A 26,299-nucleotide genomic window follows, 5' to 3' on the forward strand; every position below is an offset into this window, starting at 1 on the left:
CTCTAAACCCTTGCTGCAGGACCCAGTACTCCGAACCCTTGCTGCAGGACAGCTGCAGGGCCCAGAACTCCAAACCCTCGCTGCAGGGCCCAGTACTCTAAACCTTGGCCCAAAAAAGAAAAGAAAGTTGAAAAAAAATCTGATTTGACTATAGCAATTACGGACTAGCTAAGGTGTAACACAAAAATGTTTTGGCCTTGGTTGACTAAATTGCTAGAAATGATGGAGCTAATCTTCCCTGCTAACAGTGTGTAAAATCAAAGCTACAGGTACTTTTCAATAAGGGACCTGCCAGTTTCACCTGAAGAAAAATACCAAAAAAAAAAAAAAAAAAAAAAAAAAAAAAAAAAAAAAAAAAAAGCTGCACCTGGATGAAAAAGAAAAACATATTATGCTGCCATCGCTAACGATGCTAGGGTGAGCCACGCTCCTGAAGCATCCACTAGGTCATGGTTTACGGCACACCCACTCACAGTCTGTCCCTATGGTACAGCTCACATCAGCCACACAGATTGTCTTATTAGGAGTGAGTTCTCCCTCGAGGCGCTTGTACACGGAGGATCAAAATGCTTCACAGACAGGATCGTTCTGAATCCAGGGTCAGGGGGTCAAAGTCTGTCCTTACCTACTCAGGAGCCATGTCCGACTCTCCCACCCTCTGTACGGCAGCTCTTTGATGGCCATGAGGTAGCTAATGCAAGGAGGAGATCCCCACAGACCAAGGACAGAAGAGCCCAAGGATAGAAGGGGCGCAAGCTCCTAGAGGGTGGCAGACGCTCGAATGGGTGTGAGGACATCTTGCTGCCAGACCTGTTTCACTTACCAGCCGGAAACCCCATTCTTTTCAAGGTGGCCGCAGCCCTCTCACGTGTGGCTTCAGCCAAGTTAGTCGATTGTTCATAATCCTCATTGTGAAACTGGAATAACATCACCTTTGTAGCTATGTCCCAAGGTCATAGACAAGGACCTTGTACAACAGGAGCACAAAGAGTCGTAACTGGTATAACCATCTCTGAATGGACTCGCAGGCCGTTGGATGCTCGGGGTCATTGGTAGGCCGGAGAACTTGCATCTCTTGCCTGATTATTGCTGATCTGCCTTACCATTGTCCTACTGCAGTGACACAGCACCATGACCGAGGCGACTTATGAAAGAAAGCATTGGTTGTGGGCTACTTTATCGTTTCAGTGGATTAGGACATGACTGACCATCGTGGTGGGAAGCGTGGCAGCAGACAGGCAGGCATGGTGGAGGAGCGGTAGCCAAGAGCTCACATCCGATCCACAAGCTCTCAGAGAGACAGAGAGAGAGCTAACTAGAATGGGGTGCCTCAAAGCCCAACCCCAGTGAAACACCTCCTCCAACAAGGCCACACCTCCTAATCCTTCTCAAGTAATTTTACCAACTGGGGGCTAAGCATTCAAACACATGAGCCTCTGGGGCCATTCTCATTCAAACCAGCACAGGCTCTCTACACAGGCTGGGTGTGATTGCTCTGGGGGCAGACCAAAGAGAGACTTCCTAGAATAGAAAAGTGGAAGAGACTCACACCTTCATAGGAAAGCAATTTGCCAACACCACTCCTATCTGTCTATCTGCCTGTCTCTGTCTGTCCAGTGATCCGCAATCATCTGTCTGTGAGCTCATTAAATACATCCTGAATATTGCCTCTTGAAGACTCGCCTACATAGGAACTAGTCACAGGTTCAAACCCACAGCTACTCTGTGGATGGGAGAACCAAGATTCCTTCTTAAAACATGTTTTGGGGGAATATTTAGGTGGGGGGGGTTGTTTTGTTTTGTTTTACTTTCTTATTACCTGGCAAAACAATCCAGGCAGTGTGTGAGCCACCGGTAGAGACTGTAAGGCTTGAGGAAGTAGAGTCCACCTTACAAACCGTGCATCTCAATGAAGAAGAGGCCCAGCCCGAACCCACAGATGTAAAGGTTAAAGAAGAAAGCAAACCTCGGAGGACCCCTCTGATGGCGTTTCTCAGACAAATGGTAAGCCACCTTCCGTCCTCCCCATCTGTACAGGGCAGACCTGCAGCTCATCTCCCAGTTGGGGGCGGGTCCTACCCTGGTGTGAGATGTGGTGAGAAACAGGCACTATGGATAGGCTCAGCGAGTAAATCCCTCACCCTCCGTTGGTCCTAAGGTCTGCTTCTTGCTACTGTTCTTTAACTTCAGCTAATTCCCTTTAGTAAATTAATAGGCTTTTGGTTGTAAATGTTGACAGCAGTATCCACCCAGAAGTAATTTAATTGCTGGCTTTGCCTTGTATGTTTGATGTTTGCTTCAGTTGTTGGTATATGATACAGCTTTCTCATTATGACCTTGGGGCGAATGTTCCTTTTATTCAAATGAATTGTTTACATAGCAAGCATAAGAATATGTAAAGGTGGGGCTGGAGCCACAGCTTGCTGACTAAGAGCCCATGCTGCTCTTGTAAAAGACCAGGGTTCTGTTCCCAGTGCCCATATCTAGTGACTCAAAGCCACCTATCTGTAACTCCAGCTCCAAGCGGTCCAGTGCCCTCTCTGGTCTCTTACGGTACTGCACACATAGGGTGCACATACAAAACAAGCACACACGCACATACACATTTTAAAAATAATTTATTAAAGCATATGTAAATAAATTAAAACAGGCCTTAAAAACAATATAAGACATTTCTAGATTAAATACTAAATAATATAAACTTATGGCCAGGCATAGAGGTTTACACCTATAATCCTAGCACTCAGAGGCTGGAGTGGATTCCAAGTTCAAAACTGTACTACCCTGTGAAACTCAGTCTGCAAAACAAAAAAGGCCAAAGCTATGGATTGAAGTCTATAAGTTTTGAAGGTGACATATGAGATATGAATAGCCTAAGCCATTCAAATGCAGTAATGGTTGCCTGATATTCATACAGTGAATCTGTATGGCTGCATAGCTTGGTTGGTGAATTTGCCACTCTCCTAATCTGTGTGGAACAGAAAGAATGTGGGCTGACACCTTTGGGTCCCTGTGACAACAAGGAAACTAAAGTCAGCCAGGTGACAGTGGCAAAGCCCAAGAGAAAGGTCATTGGTTTAACTCTCTTTTAGTGAAGAATAAGAATTTCACCCTTGGGAGCCTCTATTTTCATATCTGGGAGTCTAATCCATTTGGGAAAAGAATGCCTCAATTTCAGAAGCCTGTTAACGGAAGCACAGACAAAATACAAGGCAGCCAAACTGTTGCAGGTGGGACCGAGACTGAGACAGGATCGGCAGGGGTTGTGCTCTGCTCGTTGGTTCCTGGTATGGAAGGTGTAGAAGCGGTGGGCAGGCTGAGGCTGAACCCCACCCCTATCATCACCCATTTGCTCTAAAACTGGGGTGAATATTTGAGATTCATAGGCCAGTGAGGATGGCTCAGCAAGTCGGGGCACCAGCTATCAAGCTTGGCAACTGGAGTTTGATCTCCCAAAACCACACGGTGGAAGGAGAGGACTGACTTTGTCCTCTGGCCTCCACATGTGTGCCATTGCATGAGGGAGCCTGCTGCCACATGCAATGCACACACACACACACACACACACACGCACGCACGCACGCACGCACGCATGCACGCACGCATGCACGTACAGGCACAGGCACACACACAAAAGTAAATAAATACTAATTTTTGAAAGAAAAGAAAAATGAGACTTTTACAGTTGTGTTTCCCAGTAAACATGTTTGACCCATTTCTGATAACTGATCTAAATGATAAATGGGATTGGTTCCCAAATTCTTCACCGTGGTATGAAAGGGGGTCCAGCGTTCTTGTTTCTGGATAAAGTGGGGGAAACACAGAAGAATTGGCAAATGGAATTAACACCTCTTCCAAATCGCCCGTGTGGCTCGCTTCACTGAAGAAGGGAGGAAAAAACAAATTCCAAACCAAACACAAAAACAAAAGCCAGAATCCATCTCCAGCAAAGCCTTAAGCTGGGGGAAGCTCAAGCCTTGTGACTCCATGCCTCCAATGCTGTCTGCTACATGCTGGTTTCTTGCTGTAAGAATCAGGTCATCTGAAAGGTTGGTAAAAACTGGAAGCAGAGGAGCCTTTGGAACTGGCCCTCCAAGGACAGGAAGGCTGAGGCTCGCCCTGCCCAGGTGACCCTTGGGGACCGGTGACCATCGCTCTCATCCCTTGCAAACCTGAACTATCCCTTTTGTCTAAACCTGGTCCCGGTCCAAAGCTTCAGTGATTGTTGGGTTCACACCACCACCCCCAAAACTCCCGACACCCTGATTGTTGTCTTGTTTTGTTTTCCTTAAAGCATGCTCTCAGCATTGTCGATTCTGATCCCTAAGACAAGGTTTTCTGGCATCAGCAATGTCCCCCGCAACACCTTGCTGTCCCTCCAGCCAACGTGGCTCACTGTGGTTGCATCCCTGTCCCTGTGGGTGTTGGAGTTCACAGCCCTAGATGGTCCCACCTCGCTGCTTTGATGGCTTCCTTTACTTAGAGTTCACGAAAGCATCACCCTCAGCGGGCCATCACCCCGTGGATAATGATTGTCAAGTCCAGCTTTTTTGTTTTATTCATTCTGCTCAGCAGAGAGTCACTGAGTGTGCAGGGATGGCCCTGGCACAAGGGAGAAAACAGTTAATTTTAGGAGTTCCATCCTCTTGGGGAATAAAACCCAGTGAAGGAGGGGAAAGACCTTCAGTTTTAACTCGGCTCACACTCAATGAGTAGGCGTCAGTATCTCCACACACTCTTAATCCCTTCTTTTCCCTGCATGAAGGACACACATCAACCCCCAAAATATCTTTTTGTTACATTTATTTATTTTATATTCTGGGGTTGGGGATGCACAAATGTTGAGGTCTGAAGGCAACTTGTACAAGTCAGTTCTCTCCTCCCATTCTGTGGGGTCATAGGATTCAAACTCAGGTTTTCAAACTGGGCGGCAGGCACCTTACCCACTGAGCCATGCCCGGGACTTCACACTCATTTTTATGTATGTGTATTAATCTCCCTGCTGGGGAGACTCCTGGAAGGTGGACCCCATTACTTCTTTCAGGAAACATTTTTTGTAGTGCATTTGTGGCCTCTAGATTGACTTAAAATCTTTGAATTTACACATGGGATTGAGGCAGGGAGCCCACCCTAAGGAATTGAAAATAAACCACACAACTTCCTCTGAAGGCTAGGGCAACCTTTTAAAGCCAAACAGCTGAATGCCTCAAATACATTCATATAATTAGAAAATTATAATGTTATTTCAAATAATTGTTTGTATCCAACTCCAGCAACCAGCGAGTTGACTGCCAGTCTCTGTCTCATGTCTCTTCCTTCCTGATGGCACATCTCAGTGTTTTGTGGCAAAGGAATCTTTGTGAAATTTTTTTCAAAGGAATGCACTGCTCTGTTCATTTCAATCTTGTTTCTTTGGCTTTTTGAGACAGACTTTTTACTATAATGCTTGAAATTCATGATGTGCCGCAACCTGGCCTCAAACTCACAGCAATCCTCCTGTCTCACCTGACCAAGTGCCGGGATTACAGATGTGCGCCTTCGCGCCCCACTTGGCCGAGTTCATTTCTTAAGAAACCGTTTTCTTTCCAGACATCAACCTCCCACAGATTGGAAGAATTTCATTTCTAGTGTAATTATATTTCAGGTCAAACCAGGTAGAGTACTAGAAATCCTAAGACACCGTTCAACACACATAGTTGGACTAAACGGCCAAAGTCCCACAGGCTCCTACAGGATTCCAAAATAATCGCAAGGCAGACCTAAGACATCAGCCTGACAGAAACGAGAAACAGACTCTTATACTAATCAGCTGGTGTCAGGAAACTGACTGAATTGCCAGTATATTTTTATACCATGAGTAGGCAGAAGGCTGTGTTCCTGTCCCTAATCACCAGGTAGGCAGGTTCAAAACCAGGAAGGTGGGAGATAGAAATATGGAGATTTCAGATTTCTAATCTGGCAAGATATTAACTCCCTGCTTTCGGAAACCCCACTTTTCCTCCACACTAGTTTTAAATACATTATTCCATTTAATCCTGCTTGGGGGTCTTTCTCTGGCCCATGTGACATTCTCGAGCTGAGGGAACGACTTTGAGGCTTAATAGAGGGCCAGCTAAAGGCCCAAATGCAGAGACAGCCGAGAAAGTTAGTTCTCTGTTAGTCACGTTCAATCTAATCGGCTAATAAAACCTCAAAAATTGCTGTTTGCCAAGGAAAGGAAGATGGTTTGAAAGGGGAATCATAAAACAAAATACAGAGGTCTTTAGGCCAAATTTCTGGATCTCAAATTCCCTTTCAGGTATTAAAATACTAATAACAGGGTGGTGAAGATGTGGCTCAGTCGCCCAGAGTACTAAGACATCAGGTTGATTCCCGGCATGAATGTCAGGCAGCTCATGCCCCAGGGGCTCCAATGTCTTCTTCTGGCTTCTGTGGATACCTACACACACACACACACACACACACACACACACACACACACACAAACACACACCACACACGCTCACACACATACACACATGCACACACAAACACATACACACATGCACACAAATAAATAAGTAAAAATAGAATAAATATTTTTCAAAGTCAAGCTGCCCCAGCTGTAATAACTGCTCTTCCTTCTTCCAAGTGAGCATCAGGATTCAGAGCCTGGAACGGATCTGGGCAATTAACCCCAGCCCTGGAGCAGACTTGGAGTTCCAAGTCAAATGTATGCAGTTTTTGTTGTTTCTGAAGCTGCTCTTTGACCTGGCTGTTACTGCTGCTTCCTGTGCGGCGGTTGGTTTCTGGAGTTTGTGGAGACAGTATAAAGCTGAGCCCCATCTGGGGGTTCTCTGCAAACATTGTCTTTAGATGTGGGGCTACTGTCTACTTAATCTTACAGTGCAAAAGAGGAAAATGAATGCTTGGCTTATGTTGAGCTTGGGTATAGGGTCCTTGAGTATCGTTGTTCTTACAATGAAAGTCATTTCAGGTAGATCATTTATATGACTAACCCAGTCTTACTTCAAGTCAAACATCTCAGTGAAGCAAAACTCTGGGATGCATTACCTCTGTGGATCTGGACATTTAATGAAGATCCATTTCCTTGGATGCAAGCTAATCCAGCTGAGCCAGGAAGCATTATTGCTAATACTCTCTCATGCTGTATTAAAATTTACCTCCAAACTAAGAGTGGTAACCTACATCTGTAATCCCAACATCAGGACAGAGAGGCAGGAGGATCAGAAGTTCAAGGCCACCCTTGGGTACATATTAAGTTCAAGCCCAACCTGAGCTACATGAGACCCTGTACCCCAAACAAACAAACAAACAAATAAATAAATATTAATGAATAATTATCCTACTTCTTTTTTGTCTCGGAAGTGGTGTTTTATTTATTTGTTTGTTAGTTTTTTGACATAGGGTATTCTCCATGTAGCCCTGGTTGTTCTGGAACTCACTATGTAGATCAGGCTGGCTTTGAACTCACAGAGATCTGCTATGATGTCTATTCTTGGTTGTCAACTTGACTACGTCTTGAATGAACTATGATACGGAAATGGAGACCACACCTGTGAGAGATTATTTTTGCTTGGGTGCATCCACTTCTAGTCCAGACCTTTGAGGTAGGAAGATACATGGCTTTGATCTTGAGTTCGAGGCAGAAGACAGCTTTAATCTGGGCCACACTTCTGCTGGAAATCTATATGAGGACATGGAAGAAGGAAGCTTTTGCTCTTTGCCTGCCTGCCCTCGCCTTGCCATCACATCCATGCCTTTACTGGCATTAGAACCTACATCTTTAGGATTCCAATGTTTACTGAAGACCAGCTGAGAAATCCAGCCTTGTGGGCTAAGAAACTACCAGATTCTTGGATTTTCTGTTTCCAGCCAGCCATTGTTGGATTAGTTGAGTGGCAGCCTGTGATTCCAATAAAGTCCATAAATAGACAGACAGACAGACAGACAGACAGACAGACAGAGATAGATAGAGAGATTAGATAGATAAATTCTGTAGATGATAGATAGATTCCATAGGTAGATTCCATAGATAGATAGATAGATAGATAGATAGATAGATAGATAGATAGATAAACAGAGATAGAGAGATAGATGAGAGAGAGGAGAGAGAGAAAGATTCAGTCTATAAATTCTGCTACTCCTGAGAACCCTGACTAATACATCCACAATGCCCTTGCCTCCCCAGTGCTGGGATTAAAGCCTTGAGCCACCATACCCATCCTATGACTTTTAACTGCCAGTTTTAGCTGAAGACTCAAAATCCATTTGCATTCTTTTCCAAGCAAAATGTGAACTGACCACCAAATGTTTCTGCTCAAATGTTGGCCATCTGAGTGACCCATGTCAGAAGCATCTCCAATGTTCCTCAGAGTATCAAGTTACCAAAATTCATGGCACCGTGCAAGCAGTAAAAACCATCATCGTTAACATGCAAGGCTCAGACACCACAACTAGATTCTGTCTGGAATCCCGAGATGCTTCACCTTAAATCTTATGAATAAACCGTGGATGAGACAAGTTACTCGACAGAGAGTAGGAAAATCTCCGAAACTGCTCCGAGCCTCTAATCTTTCCTAAATCGTTCTGAAAGAATCTCAGTATCCTCAAACCATAACTTTGTTATCTTTGACAGCTGGAGAAAATAAAGCCTCAGTAGTTACGACTGTTTGGACAGCAAAGCCCAGCATGGATTATCTGAGTTGTGGCTGAAAGAGGACTCTGCGGAGTTAGGTTCTGAGGGAGGGAGGCTGGAGACGTTGTCACGCATGACAGGGATGGTTAAGGAAGTGGCCTCAGATGAACTTAATGACATCATTGTCTGACGCCAGAAGTCAGTTAGCTTGGCATACACACAGCTGCTTGCACCTACAGTGAACAGAGAAAAGCCATGGGAAGGCTTAAGGGGCTGTCTCCCAGTTTTCCTTTAAAAGGATGGGTTGGCTGCGGTCTTCCTGAGGTCCTGGGGGGTCTGCTCTCCCACTGCCAACACAGCATGGTACTGATCTGACCCTGTTCTCCTCCAAGACTATCACAGAGACAGAGAGAAAGAAAACATATCCGACCCTAGACCTGAAAAGGCATCTATAGAATGCCAACTTGAAATAAGGAAAATCAAGTTCAACAGCACTCTCTTGGAACACAAAAAAAAACTTGATTGTCAAAAAGTTGTGGAAAGACCATTGTTTTGGTTGTTGGTTGTTTTTGCTTGAAAGGTATCTTGTACATGCATGCTATAGTGGTTCCTTTTCTATTGCTGGGATAAAACATTATGACCGTGGCAACTTACAAAAGGGGGGGTTATGGTGGTTGGTGCTGGAAGTCGAGAGTTTGTGTCATGAACAGAAAGGAGAAAGCAGGGAAATAGCAATGGTGAGAGTCTTTAAACCCTCAAAGCCTGCTGTAATGACGTACTTCCTCCCACAAGCCCACCCTTCCCAAGCCTCCTCAAACAGTGTCACCAGCTGGGAACAAGTGCTCAAATGCCAGAGTCTATAGGGAGCATTCTTATTCAACCCACCACACATGTGTTTGTATTTTGCAGCTCAACATTTCCCTGGGAGGGGAATGGGTGGCTCCTTTGGTAAACTGTTTGGTTTCCATGTGTAAGAACCTAAATTTCACCCCGGATCCCATAGTTCAAAGGCCAGGTATGGTAGCGCATGCTTGTAATCCCAGCTGGACGATTCCCCTCTGCTAAGGTTCTGCTGTGGTGGACAAATCGTGCAGGTGTTTCTCCTTTAGCACGGCACCCGCACTCAGCCGAACCACCTAAGTTAGCTTTGTGTTCATCTCCAATGCCTTGCGCATGGTGTCTCAGACAGCTGAAGCAGGTAACACTAACCGGTCAAAATACATGACCCGCACGGTTTTTTTTTTCATGCGGTTATGATATGTGTGCTTATATGCATGCTTGCTTGTGCATGGGTACGCATGTGTGGAAGTATACATGCACATGTGTTCATGTGTGCCTGAGGCTGGTATTGGGAGTCTTCCTTATGTTAAGGCAGAGTCTCTTGGTTGAACCAGGTGCTGTCATAGGACAAGCTTAGCTAGCCCGATCCTCCAGGAATACTGTTTCTTCCTCTGAGATTACAAATGATCCTCATGCCCACCCAGCTTCCCAGGCTCTAAACTCTGTCTTCACATCTGCTGGCTGCTTTCACAGAAGGTGACAAGCCAGCTCCCTGCCTGCCCACTCTAATGTTCTTAGGATTAACTGTTCTTGGCTGTGCGTTGTGAGCTCACGCTGCCTGCTAAGAGAATAGCCTAGCTGACAACAGTACAGGTGGGGGTCTCCTCTTCAGCCCACGCTCCGTTGCACCCCCTGCACAGCTGGGAAGGACGATGGGAATTAATAACTAAGCTATTCAAGAGATTCGACCTGAATTGGTGTCATCGATGAGACCTGAGCGCTCATCATATCCAGTGGGTATTTGATTGCTTCGAGCACTGGGCATTACTGTGTGCACAGTTAAAGCTACCAAGCTCAGGGTCAGTCTGAGTGTGTCTGTGGCCAGTTCGAACATTAATGCGCTCAGTACCCCCAAGGAACTTGTTAAACACAGATGGCCAAACCCTAGCCCCCAGACTTTGATTCAGTAGATCTGCAGCTCAGCAGGGGTGAAGAATTTTCATCTCTATAGCAGGTCCCCAGGTGAGTCCGAGGCCTCTGTGCCTGTGGCCACACAATTGGAACCACTAGCTCAGCTCACTTGGTTGAAGGAATCAGACTCAGATTCAGCTAGGTGCAGCCGCGTCAAGGAAGCCACTGGCTCTAGGGGGCGCTAAAGGATGAGAATGGAATGCCCACTAACCCTCCATTGGGTGAAAACAGCAGAAAGAGTTAGCAGCCAGGTAGTGCCAGTGGAGGCTTCAGAACCCAACTGTTCGTCCTTCATCCATTCACGCTTGACCACCTCCTCCTTCCACGACTATTTCCTTCTCTTCCTTCCCCTTCTAAAAAAGGATCTCATTTAGCCCAGGCTATCTTGTGGTCCTGCTGCCTCAGCCCATTAAGTGTTGGGATTACATATATTTTCCTGGGGAGACAGGAGCAAATATCTATTCACCCCAGACAGGGGGCCAGTGACTAAGCAGAGTACCAACTCCCCCGAGGTCATACACGGTAAACCAGTGAGTTTATTGGGCTCACTTCCAGGGCATGAATGGTAGGTGACTTATAGAAGCTCGGATCACCCCAAAGCAGCTGTGCCACTGGAAGTCATAACTAGCTAGGTGGAGCCACACCATTCCCCCCAATTAGCCTTCTGTGTGTCCTAGTACTCCTGAGACCACAAATACTAGGGCAGAGTAGCATACATACATACAGCTGGGAAGGGTGAGTAGGAAAGAGTGGCTGGAATCTCAGGCGAGGGTCTAACGACTCCCCCGCCCCCTTTCTGTGAGGGACAGTCAGCAGGCTGATTTGGAGGGTCTCTTGTAGCTTGTCACTGCTGTTCCCCGACAGTGGCCGTTATGCCCAGGGGACCGCATTCTGCATCAGCAGGTGTGCCCGCCAGAACCAGCCCCAACACTGGCGCTTGGCTCACGTCTATTCATCCCAGAATTATACAATCCTAGGGGCTTGGGACTTCTGCTGCTCTTTTGGGAAGCTGACACTTGAATTCCACGGAACTGCAACGATCACAAAGGTCCACATCTCTGTGAGGGACCCCTTCCTGGTTGCTCTTCTAGTGTCTTGATCCTAAATCTCAAGAATAGATGGCGGGGGTCATCGGTTCGGAAGCGCGGTTGCATCTGTCCTTCATTGCTGTGTTGCGGTCACTGAGAGGCCACTGTTTGTTTGTTGTTGTAGTCAGTGAAAGGGGATGGAGGGATCACCCGCTCGGAAGAAAGTTCTGGGAAAGACTCCAGTTGCCAAGTAAGTGACCTTGAACTCAGTCTGGTGGCGGGTTTGGCCGGTGCCTTCTCACTCCAGACTCGGTTTCTGTGCAATTCTCAGCCTTTGTGTTTCCTGGTTCAGCACCCACTGTGTACCCCACGCTGTTGGGCTCTGCAGACATGGTATATAGTCTTCAGCTGTGTCGCACCTCTTCTCTCTTCATGTGGAAAATTCCTTTCCAGCCTTCAAGCTTTAGCAGAAATGTCACCTCCTCAAAGAGGTCCTAGGCCCTTCAGGCATCACCGCCATCTTGCTTGCTCACTTTGTGATGCTGTGAAGATTCTCCTGCCTGTCTCCTGACGCTTCTCACCCATGCTGGGAACGTTGTGGAGCAAGCGGGTGTTTCTGGTTTCCTTTCACCATGTGTGCTGCTGGGCACACATTAGGAACTATTCTAGAACTCATTTCCTCAGTTACTTTATTCTTAACAAACAGAGTGTTTTATATCCACATGGGATCCTTCTTCTAAAAATGGGATCACTGTGCTGGGGATATAACTTGCTTAGTAGAAAGCTTGCCCAACACCGTCAAACTCCTGGATTCCATCCCAGTACCACGGAAGACCAAACACGGTAGCACATGCCTGCAGTCCCAACACTTGGGAGCCAGAGGGAAGAAAATTAGGTGTTTGACACCATCTAATGACCCCCTAGTTTATAATCTGGCACTTCTTTTAATTTAAGTAGATACCTCTATAAAAACATCAGTTACTCTTGTATTGATTTTAATAATATGAAGAAGGGCTCTAAAACCTGGATTTTAGACTCAAAGGGCCTGGATCCGATCCTGGCTTAGCCAAGGTCTTTTTTTGGTTTTTGTGGATTTTTTTGCTGTGAGTGTTTTGACAGGTCGCCAATCTCCCAGTGCCTCAGTCTCCATGCTTAGGAGGATGAGGGGAAGTAGACGCTACAGGGCATCCTGCCTGGAGGAATCAGTATCGGGAAAGCATTGAAACCATTCCTGGCACGGAAGGCTCAATACGTGATATACTATCAGCTGCCATAACAAAACACCATACACTGAGTGGCTTAAACCACAGAGATTTCTTCTCCCACACTTCTGTTGCTGGAAAGGCTAAAATCAAAGTGTTGGCATGGTTCAGTCTCTAGTGAGGCTCTCTCTCTAGCTTCTTTCTGCCTTGGCTGGGGGTGGGGTGGCAAGGGAAAAAAAAGTGCCCTCTAGTGTCTCTTCCTATAAGGACGCTAGACCTTGGGAATCAGAGCCCCATCAGTAAGGCTTCGTTTAACATTGGATTATTACTTTACTCCAAATACAACCCAAAAGGGAATCATTTCCATTAAACTGCTGGTAGGGAATGACCATCCTATACTCATACCATGTGAATCTACAGCATAATTCAGAATAGAGTGTAAAGTGTCTACTTCTAGTAATAATTAGAAAACTTCCGTATATGTGGGCAGGAGGAACAAGGAGAATCTCAGTGCCCAGATGGAGTTTCTCCGGAGAAGGGAGGGGAGGCTCTGCAGCTGGGCAGTGTGAGCGGTGAGCCATTAGTGTGTCACCCCGTGTCACTGTTTCCCAGTGCCTCATCTGCACGGTGCACTCAGAGCCTTGCGGTTTCATGAAAAGAGGAACTGCAGGCAAGGTTAAGAGGGGGACCACATTTCTGTTAACCTGTCGGCTGGGGACTTCCCTGAACGTCAGGCTGTCAGTTCTGTGCCCCAGGGCCACCTCCCTCCAAGGAAAACCAAGATGCTGTCTGCCGTGGATTAATCTGGCATTCCACATGGGCCGGATGTGGTCATTTGACCCTCGGGTGACACTGCACAGAGGAGGACATGAAGAGACTCTCCATGCCTGGTCACACAGCAGCAAGGACATGATAGAACTGTCCTCGAGCTAGGTCGCTGACCGACTGGGAGGTTTGGAGTCACTGCCAGATGCTGGCTTCTTCCACACAATTTGTGGAAGTTCAGGGGTTCATTGCAGAGTCCTGGCCTTCCCAAGGACCACCATGGTGGGAGGCCCCTTCATCCCAAGGTGACAGGTTGCTCTGGCTTCCTATGCTACTCAGGGATTCTCCTCCATGTCTTAGCCCCTGCCACAGCTTTGGCTGCTAGGACAGGATTAGGGACACAAATGGCTGCAGGATAATTTGAAGGGTGTTGGCTATCTCCAAGGACATCTACTTCCTGGAGAGATGCAGTCCCCAGGAGCTCGGGCTCAGAGTGGCCTGTCTGCTTGTCTTCTGGCTTCTTCCTCAGAGCTGTGCTGGGTTCACTGATGCACAAGGCCATCCTTTATTCTCCGTCAACACTGCAGTTCTGCCGTGAGACTTCCTTCCCGGGTACATGGCAGGACTTCATGAACCAGAGTTTGAAGACCTGAATTAAGGGGTCGAATGTGACCCCCATGGGGTAGTAGTGACACTCCCATTGTTTGCTGTGACTTTCAAAGCTGCTGTTTTAAAGCCAGTACTGATGGCATTTCACAAGAGTTCATTGTCAAGGTCCCAGAAGCCTCATGTGGAGGCATGGGACCACCAGCACTTGGGAGGCAGAGGCAGGAGGATCACACGTTTGAGGCCTGTGTTGGCATGTAAAGACATGATGTCTCCCAGCTAGGATCTGAGCAGTTACTAGTCCATGGGATGGTGTGTGTGACACTGAGTTCATCAGACTTCTCTTAGCACTCCCATTTACCTCTGCTGCACCAAAGCCAGAGTTGCTAAGACCCATTCATGTCTGTAAGAGCTTGCTTGGGCCTCTGGTTGCTTACTGCTGGGGAGTAAGATTTCTCTGGTGCTATTTGGTCTCCCTTCGTTCTGCTTTTATATCGTCTGTACTGGTAGTCAGTTGAGGTCAAAATATGATAAGAAAAAGATTTCAACTTTCTGCCAGATTTATTTTATTTTTTAATCTTTATTATTTATTTATTTATTTATTTATTTATTTATTTGCTACGTGTAGCTACAGTTTTCCCAGAATCTTATAGGACTGGAGTTTTGAGAGCCTCTACATTATAGGTGCAGTGTAGAATGTCTCATTTTGGTACTGAAAGATGTCCATTCAAAACTAAAAATAACCATCAGTTTTTTTTAACTGCCATGTCATAAAAGGACAGTTTCACATAAAACTATAAGGCATTATAATTATGAATTTCAAAATAAGCACCCTCAAGAAATAAGTCACAGGCTAATTATGGGACACCCTCTCGACACCGGCCTGCGCATGCAAGGGCTTCAAGAAAGGCTGATCCAAGGTCACACATGCTGACATCCATACTGGTTTCTTTCAAGTGTTCTCGGCTCTGTTTTTTTACTGTGTTGACTTCCTATCAGGTCATACTTTTTCTCCTGAAATGAACTCCCGAAGGTCCAGGCTTATATTTTCATAGCTTCAAATCCAATGGAATAAAATCAGACCTCTTCTGATTTCTAGCAAAACTTTTATATCAGATCAGCTTCTGACTGTCTTCAGCTATCCTAAACCAATCAGAGCTGTCTTCAGCTATCCTAAACCAATCAGAACTGTCTTCAGCTATCGTGAACCAATCAGAGCTGTCTTCAGCTATCGTGAACCAATCAGAGCTGTCTCTAGTTTATCCTGAACCAATCAGAGCCGTATATGTCTCATCACATACACTGCTATAACTGGCCAGGTCTGGGTGACATGCTACCTCCAGGGGTAGAATTAGTCTGCCTAGATTTCGTAGGGGTAACTGTTATTGCTACCCCAGTTTACAGGTGGGGAAATTGCAGCCCTGGGGAGTTAAGTGGCTCGGTCAAAGTCATTTATGTAGTTTAACAAAGGATGGAGAGAGGGTACTTGTAGGGAAAGCATAAATGAATAATGGATTATTACTAAGATAAACACAGGGCTGGAGAGATGGCTCAGAGGTTAAGAGCACTAGCTGCTCTTTCAGAGGCCCTGAGTTCAATTCCCAGCAACCACATGGTAGCTCACAACCATCTATGATAAAATCTGTTGCTCTCTTCTGGTGTGCAAGTGTACATGCAGGCAGAATGCTGTATTCATAATAAATAAATCTTAAAAAAAAACCCAAAAACACATAAATAAATGCCCCCTGCTACACACACCTTGATGATTCCCCTCCCCATTTTATCCAAACTCTTTTCCAACATCTGAACATCACTGCTTTAACATATTTACCCCTCTGCTGTTAAGAATGGACTTTCAGACACTAAACAGGGGCTTTGTTTGAAATTATGTAGACGTCAAACTCCACAGAGAAGACGCCCTCACCCCCAGAGCCGGAGCCTGCGGGAACAGCCCAGAAAAGCAAGGAGAACTCCTCAAAGGACAAGAAGTCAGTGGACAAGAAGTCCGTGGCTGAGACCAACAAGCAGAAGAACAGCAAACAGGAAGCCAGAGAACCTGCGCAGTGCGTGCAGCCTCCCGTGGTGGAGGCCAACACACTGCAGAATGGGGACAAGACCCCAAAGAAGTCCGAGAAGCGGCGACAGTCCCTCGGGGGCTTTCTGAAGGGGCTGGTAAGTAGATGCAGTCTTCTTTCTCGTTTCTTAGCTAAAGGATGAGGTATTAATCTCCAAAGTGGGGGCTGGCTGGAAAGCTGGCAAAAAGAAAAAAAAAAGATTCTGTGCACCTACTGGGCATCAGGCACTGCACTAGGTACAGAGAATAACAGACAAGTTTGAGGCTAGGGGCAGGAAGGATGAGGATGCCAGGTGGTGGGGACGGGAAGATCTAAGTAGCATAGGGGATGGTAGGCGGGAGTGAGATCAAAAGCGCAGTCCCGCTCTGCCTGCCTCCTAGCTGTGTGTCCTTGGCTAAGACAACCCCTCAGTGCCTCAGTTTCCCCCTTTGTAAAATCTAGGTCATGGTAACAGCTGTAGTTCTATCTCAGTTTGCTTTCTGTTGCTGTGATAAGCACCATGACCTAAAGCAATGTGGCAAGGACAGGGTTTATTTCTGCTTACAATTTACGGTCCACCATGGAGGGAAATCAGGGCAGGAACCTGAAGGCAGAAACTGAAGCAGAGACCATGAACGAGTTCTACTTCATGGCTTACTCTCCGTGGCTGACTCAGCCTGCTTTCTTATACAACCTAGGATGGCTCTGCCCATAGTGAGCTGGGCCCTCCCATAACACTCATCAATCAAGAAAATGCCACCATAGACTCACCCACTGCCCACTCTGATGGAAGTAATTCCTCCATTGACGCTACCTCTTCTCTATAGTCGACAGGGTTAATATGGAGTATTTGAGGAAGGGGCCATTCATGGATCAGGCAGAGCTCTGAACCAGAAGAGGATCCTAGCACCCAGCACTATTAGCCACCAGCTTACAGGCTGGACAACATAGTTGCTGATTGGCTACAAGAAGCGTCCGTGTGGTGCAGAGCACTGTTTACCCTGTTTTGGCATGGTATGATACATTGCCTGCTTGTGACTGGCCAAAGCTAGACAGTTTGTAATTGGCTGGAAGCCCAGCTATTTGCTACATGAAATACATTCTTCTGTTAGGTTCTGGTGTGTTTAGTCCCTCAGCCACACTGTACTCTGTGACATAGAACTCAAAGAACCAGCCTCAGGCTGATGACTCCTGCATCTTTAATCTGCTGGAGATATAAATGCTAGGTTGAGTTACTTCTTCACCAAAGAAGCAGCTGAGACTGCTGGGAACAGAATTCCTTTTGCGATTGCAGTTTTAGACAGAATAGCCAAAATATTCATATTTTTCGATAAATAAATATTCATAAATATTTATTTATTTATTAAAATATTAAATATTAAATATTCATATTTATCGAGGTTTATGTTGGGGTATCAGCCCCCCCAAACCTCTCAGGATTCAGAAGAATGGTTATAGCAGGAAAAAACTGACTAAATTGGTCTGAGGGTAAATAAACTAATTCACATGTCATTTTAACGTGTCCCATTTATTCTTCCTGTGTTCTCTCCAAAGCTCTCTCCAATGCTTTCTCCATGTTCCCTTTTGATGTTCCTCTTCGACATCCCTCTTTGTTGCAAGGAGGGGCCACTTGTTCATCCCAGCAGCCCCACTAGCTTAGCCCAGAAATAACCACACAGAAACTGTATTAATTAAATCACTGCTTGGTCCATCAGCTCTAGCTTTTTATTGGCTAACTCTTATATCTTATTTAACCCATTTCTATTAATCTGTATTGCCATGTGGTAATGGCTTACCAGATAAAACTTCCAGCATCTGTCTCCAGTGGATCTATACCCTCTCTCTCTCTCTCTCTCTCTCTCTCTCTCTCTCTCTCTCTCTCTCTCTCTCTCTCTGCCTTCCTTCTCCTGGCATTCAGGTCTGTTGTCCCCACCTACCTAAGTTCTGACCTATCAACAGGCCAAGGCAGTTTCTTTATTCATTAACCAAGAAAAGTAACACAGGGCTGGAGAGATGGCTCAGAGGTTAAGAGCATTGTCTGCTCTTCCAAAGGTCCTGAGTTCAATTCCCAGCAACCACATAGTGGCTCACAACCATCTATAATAGGATCTGGTGCCCTCTTGCCCTCTTATGGCCTGCAGGCATACACACAGACAAAATATTTTATACATAATAAATAAATATTTTTTAAAAAGCAACACACAGACAGAAGGACCTCCCACACCACCTCTTGATGTTTCCCCCAATCCCACAAGGTTTCCAGTTTCCACACAGACATAGTTGGAAATTACATAGGTGATAACAATGGTACCAAGGTGCATTTCTTAGGGCTAACAAGATGGATGGAGACTGACAAGGCTGGCACCCTATGTCTCAGAAGGGGCGTGGCTATGAAGCTCCCTGGTATAGATACCGAGAGGATTAAATGGTACTTGGCCCTCCAGCTAAGCATCAGGATGCTGTATCTGCTGGCACCCAAGTGAGAAGGAATTCCTTTCTTTGGGGCTGGTTTAGCAACCCAAGCTTTTGTCCTGTACATTTTTAGGGGTAAAGGTACAAAGAGTTAATTTCGTAGACTAAGACCTTACATCAAATGAAAGGTGAAGGCAAGTGCAGAATATTGATAGCTTGTTAGGATAGAGCAAAGGCCAGTGGGTTACACCTTCCTGTAGGTTACACCTTCCTGTAGGTTACACCTTCCTGTAGGTTACACCTTCCTGTAGGTTACACCTTCCTGTAGGTTATACCTTCCTGTAGGTTACATCTTCCTGTAGGTTACACCTTCCTGTAGGTTATATCTTACTGAGTCTGCTGTTGGAGATGTTAGGGCTGCCCAGATCTGTTGATCAGTAAGAGCAGACACACTGTCTCTCTGCTCAGGGCCTCCTGCTCAGGGCTCCTTTCTTGTCAATAAGTCCTGTCAATAAGGATAATTGTGGAGCTGGCTTTATAGAGATTTGACTATGAGAACAAAGGTTTGGCTGAGTGAAGACTTTCACACCAAGGCTCCCACATTGTGGAAAAGGTCATCCAGTTGCCAGTACAGGAAAAATCAGGTTTAAACAATGATTTCTATACTGCTGGGATGTTTTGGGATGAATCCCACTATGACAAGGAGGAAGGCTATGACTTCACAAGATTTTTACGGAATTGACAGCGACTATTCAAAAGACAGGTGTTCCCAAAACAGTGCAAATCGGGTCATCTCACTAGGTTATATTCTTGTGAGTTTGTCCATTGATCTGTCAGCTGTACTTTTACTGTATAATGCTTGTGGCCCCCAACACAGACTTGTTCCAACCACCCCATTAAAGTATCACAGTTGTATCCCCAAGACCCATGCAGATGCCAAGAGGATGTGGCCACAATTGTATAATCCAAACACTTAAGGAAGCAGAGACAGGGGATCCCTGGAGGAAGGTGGCTGGCTAGACCAACCAAATCAGTGTGTTCTTGGTCAAAGTGAGAAACCCCGACTCAGTATATGAGGTGGAGAGCAAGTGGGAAAATGCCTGGCATCGACCTGTGGCCTCTCCATGGCACCATACACATGTGAGCATGCATACACACACATGAAAACTGTCCTGTGATATTTCCTACACTAGACTATGCGGCAGATTGTGTGTATACTATGTCATATACACCATCCTATGTTATGTATGGTTTATCACGCTCTTCCCTTTACATGACTTACTACACTATAGCACTAAACTGTGCTCTGTGCACCTTTATGTGCTCTGTGCACAATCCTATGTTGTAAAGTTCTCCTTTATACTGAAGAAAGAGCCGTCGGTAGCCACCTCCAATCCATGTGACATGTATAAATTCAGCTCACACGAGCCAGGAAAGAAACTGTGCTCAAAGGCTAAGGATGCTGTCGTGTCTTGGCATGACATCCTGGAAAACAGGCATAATGGTTATAATCCTATAATCCCAACTCTCAGGAGGATTGCTGTGAGAGCAGGGCTAGCTTGGGTTCAGTAGTGAGTTCTAGAACAGCCTGGGCTACCCAGTGAGATGCTATCTGGAAAATAAAACAAAAAGAAGGATCTTAGAAAAAGAAAAACTGTAGAATGGGGAAAGGCCCGACATTGTTAGGGTCTGTAAAGTGGGCCTGTTAGTTGGGAGATGGGCAGAGACAAGGTGGGTGTGTATTTTGATTTAGGTGGTGCTAACATGACCGTATTTCTATTAATCCGAGCTCACAGAACTATGCAGAAAGGGCTAGTTTGACCGTGTCTAAGTTATACTGACAGAAAGTACAATAATAACCACCTGCACACCAGCACACATCCACCTGCCACAGCAGTGAGGTACACCCTCCACACACCAGCCTGTATGCATGCATGGCCCTGAGGATGCAGCAGACAGAATCCACAGAGGAGGAAGATGCCAGATAAAAGGTAGTGAGGTCCCTTCAATTAGTGATAAGGGATAAATCGGAGCACCGCTTTGTGAGGCAGTGGAAGAATGAGTTGCGTGACAGTGGCTAGACATGAGGTATCTAGAATGAGCTAGAAGAGGAAGTTCCCCACCCTAGGACAACTCCAAGTGTGTCACATTATAAGCCCACTTTATCTCGTGAACGATCCTCTGAGATGTTTGAACATTCTCATCCTAAAGGCAAAGAAATCAAATCATAATGTGTCTAAGATTTCACAAAACCAGAAAACAATGTCACTAGGTGTTGAAGCTGGACACCTACCCATGAATAGGACATATTGACTTAACACGCTACCTAGATCAGAATAAGTATGTGGTCCTTGCTGCTGTTGGTTTTTTACCGACTGCTTCATGTTTTTCTCTAGGGACCAAAGCGGATGTTGGATGCTCAAGTGCAGACAGACCCTGTATCCATTGGACCAGTTGGAAAATCCAAGTAAACAAATCACTCCGTTCTCACCGGGCCCTCTTCCTACTCCACCTCCCGTCCAGACTCACTCTGTATATATCTGTTTTTCTCCTGGCCAACCAATGAAATTCTGCCTACAACTTCAACCTGAATTGTAGATCGAGGTGTATTATTTACGTCTCTGGTCTGGTCTTTCCTGGCAATGTAGCTGTAAAAATGGGTTATAGCAGGTTAACTAGGTAGTTCAGGAGAGCTGGTGAGTGCCAGGTGTGGGATGGAGGAGGTAGATAAAGGCATCTGTGTTAGGTGATGAAAAGATAACAGTAACCAGTAAGAAATGAGAAAAAGAATATTCTGCATTATAGTAAATGCTGACTCGTCCCCTAAGCTTCAAAGGGGAAGGGAAGATCCGTTTGTTTCAATTCACACTGGGAGGAAGGAGGACTCTAGGCAGGCTCTGCCTTGGGCATCTGCCAGCTTTCTGGAATGGAACGTGTGGGGAGTGAAGAGGAATGGGTAAGAGTTGGTTTTCAAATAGGGTCCTTGAAAGTTATTGGTGAAGGGAAGTGATTATCTGGAGAGGGATTGCAATGATTTGGGGGAACAATTATTTCTGAAGTGTAGGGATAAGGGCATGGATTACCAACTCCAAAAGAAAACCCAAGAGTAGAAGGAAATTAAGTTGCAGGTTTGTTTTGCCACACAAAGGGGCGCCAAGACCTCCACTTTTCCCTTTGCAGCTGGTACCCCTAACAAAGACTGTCTCCGCAATAATTCGTTATTAATGTTTCTCAGATGGTGGAGGGGCTTGCTTCATCTTTTCCATCTGACGCTTATCTCACGCCTGTCTGTAATTTCCTAATGTGTTCAGGATGTTCTCTGATAAAAACACCTTCCCCTAACCTGGTTAATAAAAATTTACAGAAGATTATTTAAATACTCGAGGTGTTTTTTTTTTTTTTAATTCTTGTATAGAGAACTAAATTGGAGCGTGACTCCATTGAGGTGGAATGCTAAGTAGCCTATGACTGGCTAATGCTCATGTATATTGTACCTTTCTTTTTCTGATTTAATAAAAAAAACTATTGGATTTTAGAAAATCTTCTTATTCTAAACGTTAAAGTCAGCTCTCTAGTGCTCTCTACAAGAGCCGAGTCTTCTTAAGCAGATGATCAGCAATGCCCACATACATATTCAGAGATCCCTCCCACACACCTTTGTGTACATGTACAGACTGATATATATATACAGGGCTGGAGAGATGGCTCAGTGGTTAAGAGCACTGACTGTTCTTCCCTAGGTCCTGAGTTCAATTCCCAGCAACCAGATGATGGCTCTCACAACCATCTCTGGTGGGATCTGACGCCCTCTCCGGGCATAAAGTCATACATGCAGGTAGAGCACTCATATGTGAAATAAATAAACCGTTTTAGAAATCCAGGACTAGACTGGTGCACATGTGTGACCAGACCTAACAGTTGCAGCCGTTGCCCCAGCAAACCGGGTTCTGCCACCAGTCCTCCGTACACCAATTAAAAGAGCCAAATTAGTAATGAAAACCAGAAAAGGGAGATTTGTCCCATGTGGCCTCATTGGGAAGAGGGATAGAGATCCAGTGAGCCTCTCCCACCCCTTCTGCCCATCTTCAGAGTCCTGACAAGAGGGTAAGGTTTAAATAGAAGATAGAGCAACATAACCAAGCGTCCAGTCCTGCTGTGCTGCCTGGGCCACCGTTATCCCAGCTCCAAGTCTGCCCCACAAGCTGCCAAATCTTCTCCAGTAAACAAACACCTTCTCTGGCAGCCCCAGGGCTTCAGCCTTTTCCTTTCCCATCTGGGGACTCTGGGGGAAATTTTAATTTGTTTCAAAAGGGCCACAGGTGTCCCTCTAGATATATTCGTTTCTGCCAAGCACACAGGTTTTACACACACACACACACACACACACAAACTGGCTCACACAAACCACAGGAATCAGAAGTCAGCACAGAATATCCTGTCCTGGCAAGTATGAGAGCACAAGTGCCATAATAAAGCAGACTAGGAAATTGGTAGATGCTCCCAAGAAGAGCCACATCTGTAAGCCCCCAGTTGTGGAGAGAGTAACAGCAGGTCCGGCAGCATGGCCCACAGGCCTAACAGACTGACTGGATTCTGGTTTCACATATGGTCCAGCAGTGGTTTTCTAGAAGCTAAAGTGTTTCCTGGGTCCTCGTGACCTGAGTTAGAAATCCTGTCAGTTCCTGGACGGGTTGGGGGTGGGGATGGGGGCTACTACAAACACCTTGGGAAAGTTGGAAGAGGGGAGGAAGTGGACACATCACCCAGTCCCTCCAAGTGGCCATCAATGAAACCAACCCTCTGCTCCTTTGTCTGCAAAGCCCTGGGGGCGTTGCCTGCTGTGACCTTTGGCCAGCCTCAGGGCTAGCGCAGCCCACAGAGGAAGGTGACCGTCCCTTGGCCCGGCCCACTTCACCTTACAAGCGATTTGGGCTCAGATGAGAACGGTTTCCAGGCAGGATAGGGAGGTTCAGAAGCAGGGAAGAGTGACTCGGGCCACCCGGCTATAGCACCCTCCCACTTCCTGGAAACCAAACCCAAGCTGCGGTGGGGGAGGGGCTCTCTGTGGTGAAGCCCTGCAGAGCCCCTCCCTGGCTTTTATCCCTGGTCCCTCCCTTCTCCTAGGCCAAAGAAGAAGGAACTCTTAAATGAAATTGTGGGGGGTTTTGTTTTGTTTTTATGAAGGTCAGGAAATTTAAGCCACAAACTCAAACAATTATTTTACTGCCAGGACCCTAAACCCCAGTAGCTGAAGAAGGAAGTTTGGTGTTTCGTGTGAAAGTTGTGTGTTTTGGGGTGTAATCCCATTTCTGATGAATTCACAGCCGGCACTAACTGCCACACCTCGCGCTACTGAAGTGTGAAAAGAGCAGGCACTCCACAAAAGCACACAGAAAGAACACGGGAGTCAGAGGGTTGAGGGGCTGCAAACTCGACCCCAGGGAGCCAAGCCAAGCTCAGGCAGGTGGAGTGGGAGGCAAACCTGATAGGCAGCAAATGTTCCAGAATACTCTCCCTCAAAGACAACAAAATTAAGACGTTCTCGGGAGGAGAGGGGACAAAGGTGCCGGGCTTGTCACGATGAGTCTTTTAATGATTTACTGATTTGTTTGTAGGTGCACAGGGAAGTGTCTCCTCTCCTTTGCCAAGAAGACGTGGCTTTTCCAAGAATGGAGCTAGTGAGATGAAATGTCCACCACTGTGCGTTCAAGTGTATATACACACACCACACACATACACAAACACTCGCACACACTCGTGTGTACACACATGCACGCACACTCTTAATGATGCCTTCCAGTTCCTGATAACAGAAACATTTTGACTGATATGGATAAAAGAATTCACTCAAAGGAGCAGTGGTTCCCAGCAGCCCGAGGCCGCCCTTGGATTCATCCTCTTGGCGAAAGAGCCACAAACCTAAGGAGCTGCCAAAAATAGGAGCGAAGAGAAAGGGTACTGTTTTTGGTGGTAGCTCTTTGCTCTTTAAACACAGGTCTCTCTCTTCCCACCCCCACCCCAGCACTGTGCAAACAGTCCAGATACACCGGGCAGTGGGGGATCTCATTAAATTTACCAAGTCCAGAATGGGCCCCTCTGCCCCCTCCTCGAAGATATAGAGGAAGGCTAGGTCTCTTCCTCCAGGACCTGCAAGCGTGATCTCTTCTTCCCATAGTCCCAAACTAGTCTTGGGCCTGAAGCAATCAAATCAGAGCTTGGGGTGCAGCTCAGTGGTATTTTACTGGCCCAGCGCAAATGAGGCCTCGTGTTCCAGTCTCCGTGTTGGGGGGGAGGGGGGATAGTGATATGGTAATTAACCAAATGGAAGGAAAGGAAAAAGGCACCAGTTACCCACTTTCCCACGGTGCAAACCCCGAGATTAGCGATGGGCGCTGTCAGGGCTCGCTTTACCCACCCCTCCATGTCCTCTTCAGAGCCCTTTAAGGGAGCAGTTTGGCACAGCGAAGAGTCGGGTTCTTCCCTGGTCAGGACTGTGTTGGCTCTGTTGAAAACAGAGCAGCAAATGACTGCCCGTTAGCAAGAAGAGGAAAACAAAACAAAAAAAAAAAAAAACTTGCAGACGTTGGTCACGGTTTTTGTGCCGGCAGACACACGGGTCAGGGCTAGAAATTGCGTCTCAGGAAGCTGGACGTCTTTTAGCCTCAGCAGCGCCACCCATAAAGCTACCCCTGGCTCCTCTGCACCCTGGAGCCTCTAACTTGCGTGGCAGAAGCGAACCACGTGATTTAACAGAAACAGGGGTAGCGGCCCCTGCCGCTTGACTGGATCTCACACCCAGCCTTCCTAAAGCAGTCTCTAACCTACAGCTGTGTCAGCCCGACTCCGACCCCCGCTCCCCCACGCTCCCCACACTAAATTTAACTGCTTCGTTACGTTTTCTTAGGAACCGATTGGCGGGAACCTGTATGGGTTTGTTTCAGATTTCCAAATGGGTGCTTCCTGACAAAATGGCCCCAGCTGCACATCTGGCAACGGTTGCCTTTGAGACTAGCTCTTAGGAAAGTCTGTCATTCAAACGCCTTTTGCCTAATCCGACCACATGGGTGCGCTCCAGGACCTGAGTTCTGCAGACTGACCAAGGTGCTTTCTTCTATGGCTTTCTTCTACCGACCCAAGAAAGAGGCTTGAAGAGTTTGGTGTTAACTTCTAGAACACAGTCGGATTTCATTAGGAGAACTGGAAGAATTAAGACAAATTAACCAGTTACTGTCTATGATCCCCACAGCCCTCTGAACAAAGATAAGCTGGGTAGGTCTTCTGTTCCTTTTTGTTCCACCCTGCAGAAAGCTTTTGGGGAAAATATGGGACTGCCAAGCGTCCAAGCAACCTTGCTGCTTCTACCACGTTCCACGGCCTGACCGTACCTCTCCCTGACTCCCCTCCCCAACACACTCAATTGGAGATCAAATGAATTCCCATCTCTACTTCCTCCAGCAATAAAAGTGAGGATTACAGTGGTCACAGCTAACTGCTCAGTGGCTAACCCACAATCAATAATCAGTAAACAACAGCCATTCCAGCATAGGAACCCATTAGCGGTAAGTAACAGAAGCCCTCCCCCCGCCCCAGACTCACATCAGCTACTAATACTAGCAATACGGA

At 46.4% G+C, this 26,299-nt stretch overlaps 1 protein-coding gene across 1 annotated transcript in view; it reads left to right on the forward strand.

The window, feature by feature from the left end:
• The window catches only part of Bcas1 (brain enriched myelin associated protein 1), an 82,542-nt gene extending 60,539 nt beyond the window's left edge, over window positions 1–22,003 (forward strand). Inside the window, exons 9-12 of the mRNA XM_038331043.1 lie at window positions 1,837–2,004; window positions 11,822–11,887; window positions 16,104–16,382; window positions 21,073–22,003. Of these exons, the coding sequence (XP_038186971.1) occupies window positions 1,837–2,004; window positions 11,822–11,887; window positions 16,104–16,382; window positions 21,073–21,147 (588 nt within the window). The 3' untranslated portion in view covers window positions 21,148–22,003. The remainder of the gene's footprint in view (window positions 1–1,836; window positions 2,005–11,821; window positions 11,888–16,103; window positions 16,383–21,072) is intronic.
• The last annotated feature ends 4,296 nt before the right edge of the window (window positions 22,004–26,299 follow it).

This window comes from Arvicola amphibius, chromosome 5, assembly GCF_903992535.2.
Source record: "Arvicola amphibius chromosome 5, mArvAmp1.2, whole genome shotgun sequence".
Classification (NCBI taxonomy): Eukaryota; Metazoa; Chordata; class Mammalia; order Rodentia; family Cricetidae; genus Arvicola; species Arvicola amphibius.